General features: G+C 57.8%; 1 protein-coding gene across 1 annotated transcript in view; it reads left to right on the top strand.

Annotated features, from left to right (window-relative positions):
- DNAH10 (dynein, axonemal, heavy chain 10) overlaps nucleotides 1–1,618 on the top strand; it is a 65,258-nt gene that overhangs the window by 54,443 nt on the left and 9,197 nt on the right. The window contains exons 65-66 of the mRNA XM_005886314.2: nucleotides 1,079–1,183; nucleotides 1,429–1,583. Of these exons, the coding sequence (XP_005886376.1) occupies nucleotides 1,079–1,183; nucleotides 1,429–1,583 (260 nt within the window). The remainder of the gene's footprint in view (nucleotides 1–1,078; nucleotides 1,184–1,428; nucleotides 1,584–1,618) is intronic.

Genomic DNA, 1,618 nt, shown 5'->3' with positions numbered 1-1,618 from the left:
GCCCCGACTTTGGGTGATGGGGGGGCCGCCGGACACAGCACCTGTGGAGGTCCTGGCTCAGGGCTGCTCTGTCCATGGGTGCGGGCGGGACAGAGTCAGCCCGTGCCGTGGGGCAGGAACACGGTTGCAGGTGATTGCTGGTTCCTAGAGGGCTCGGGTAGGCAGCCCGCCCTCTAACACGGGCCAAGCACCGTCCAGATCACAGACTGACTTGGACGCTTCCCCCAGGAACGCATGTCTTCTGTTAAGAAAAGAACCTGGCGTGTAGCATCCTCCTTAGCAGAGGCTGCGGGGATGTACTTCCTCCACCGCAGAGCCCAGCCCGCCGGCAGCAGCTCCCCGGCCCCGCCTGCTTCCACAGGCTGTAGTAGGACAGTCACACACGTGGCGTCACATGGAATTGAGCCCGTGTCTCCTGTACTCGGTCATGGACTTCCCACGCAGGGAGGGCTCAGTGCAGCCGCCCCGTCCGGGGCTTTGTCACGTGGAAGCACGCTGTGTGCCAGAAACTTGATTTTAGAAATGACTTTTAAAATGTATTTAAATTCCTTATTGTTGAAAGTATTACTTATGTCTCCTTTCCCCCAATTGGCCTCTCCCCAGCCGCTCCCACCCCCAGCACATGCCTTCCCCCCGCCTCCCCATCTGTGTCCATGGGTTATGCTCAGATGCAGCTACAAGTCCTTTGGTTGATCTCCAACCCCGCTCCTTCTGAGGTTGGATGGTCTGTTTGATGCTTCTCTGTCTCTGGATCTATTTTTGTTCATCAGTTTATGCTGATCATTATATCAAACATATGAGTGAGTTCATGTGATATTTATCTTTCTCCGACTGGCTTATTTCGCTCAGCACAATGCTCTCCAGGTCCATCCATGCTGTTGCAAGTGGTAGGAGTTCCTTCTTTTTTACAGCAGCGAAGTATTCCATGGTGTAGATGGACCACCGTTTTCTAACCCACTCACCTGTGCTGGGCACTAGGCTGTTCCCAGGTCTTAGCTGTGGTGCATGGTGCTGCTAGAACACGGTGCGTATGTTTGGAAACCACGTTAAAGTTGGTGTCCATCTTGTTCTTCTTCAGGGCTGTTTGAGAGGCACAAGTTACTCTTCTCTTTCAACATGACGATCAAGATAGAGCAGGCGGAGGGGAGGGTCCCCCAGGAGGAGCTCGAGTTCTTCCTGAAAGGTACCGTGGGCCTCGACCACTCGTGCGCACGCAGACCGTGGATCCACACAGCAGGCCCCCCGGCCGCCCTGGAGCCGCTTCCGGCCGCGCGTGTTGGGACTGTTTCGGTTCCCTGTTGACCTTTCCAGCCTCAGAAATGGTCCTGGTCTGACGGGAGCCGCCCGTCTCTGCCTGAGGCTGCCCTGACAGGTCCCAGGGGAGGTGGCGGCGGCGGCGGCGGCTGACTCTCCTCCCGTGGGGATTAGGAAACATCTCCCTGGAGAAGAGCAAGCGGAAGAAGCCCTGTGCGTGGCTGTCCGACCAGGGCTGGGAGGACATCATGCTCCTGTCGGAGCTGTTCTCAGAGGACTTCGGGAGTCTCCCCGACGATGTGGAGAAGCACCCTGCTGTCTGGCAGGAGGTGAGCCCCCCACTCCCTTCCCCGCCCCGCCCCGC

The sequence above is a fragment of the Myotis brandtii genome, unplaced genomic scaffold, assembly GCF_000412655.1.
Source record: "Myotis brandtii unplaced genomic scaffold, ASM41265v1 scaffold97, whole genome shotgun sequence".
Lineage (NCBI taxonomy): Eukaryota > Metazoa > Chordata > Mammalia > Chiroptera > Vespertilionidae > Myotis > Myotis brandtii.
This window is presented reverse-complemented; position numbering and strand designations above follow the sequence as displayed.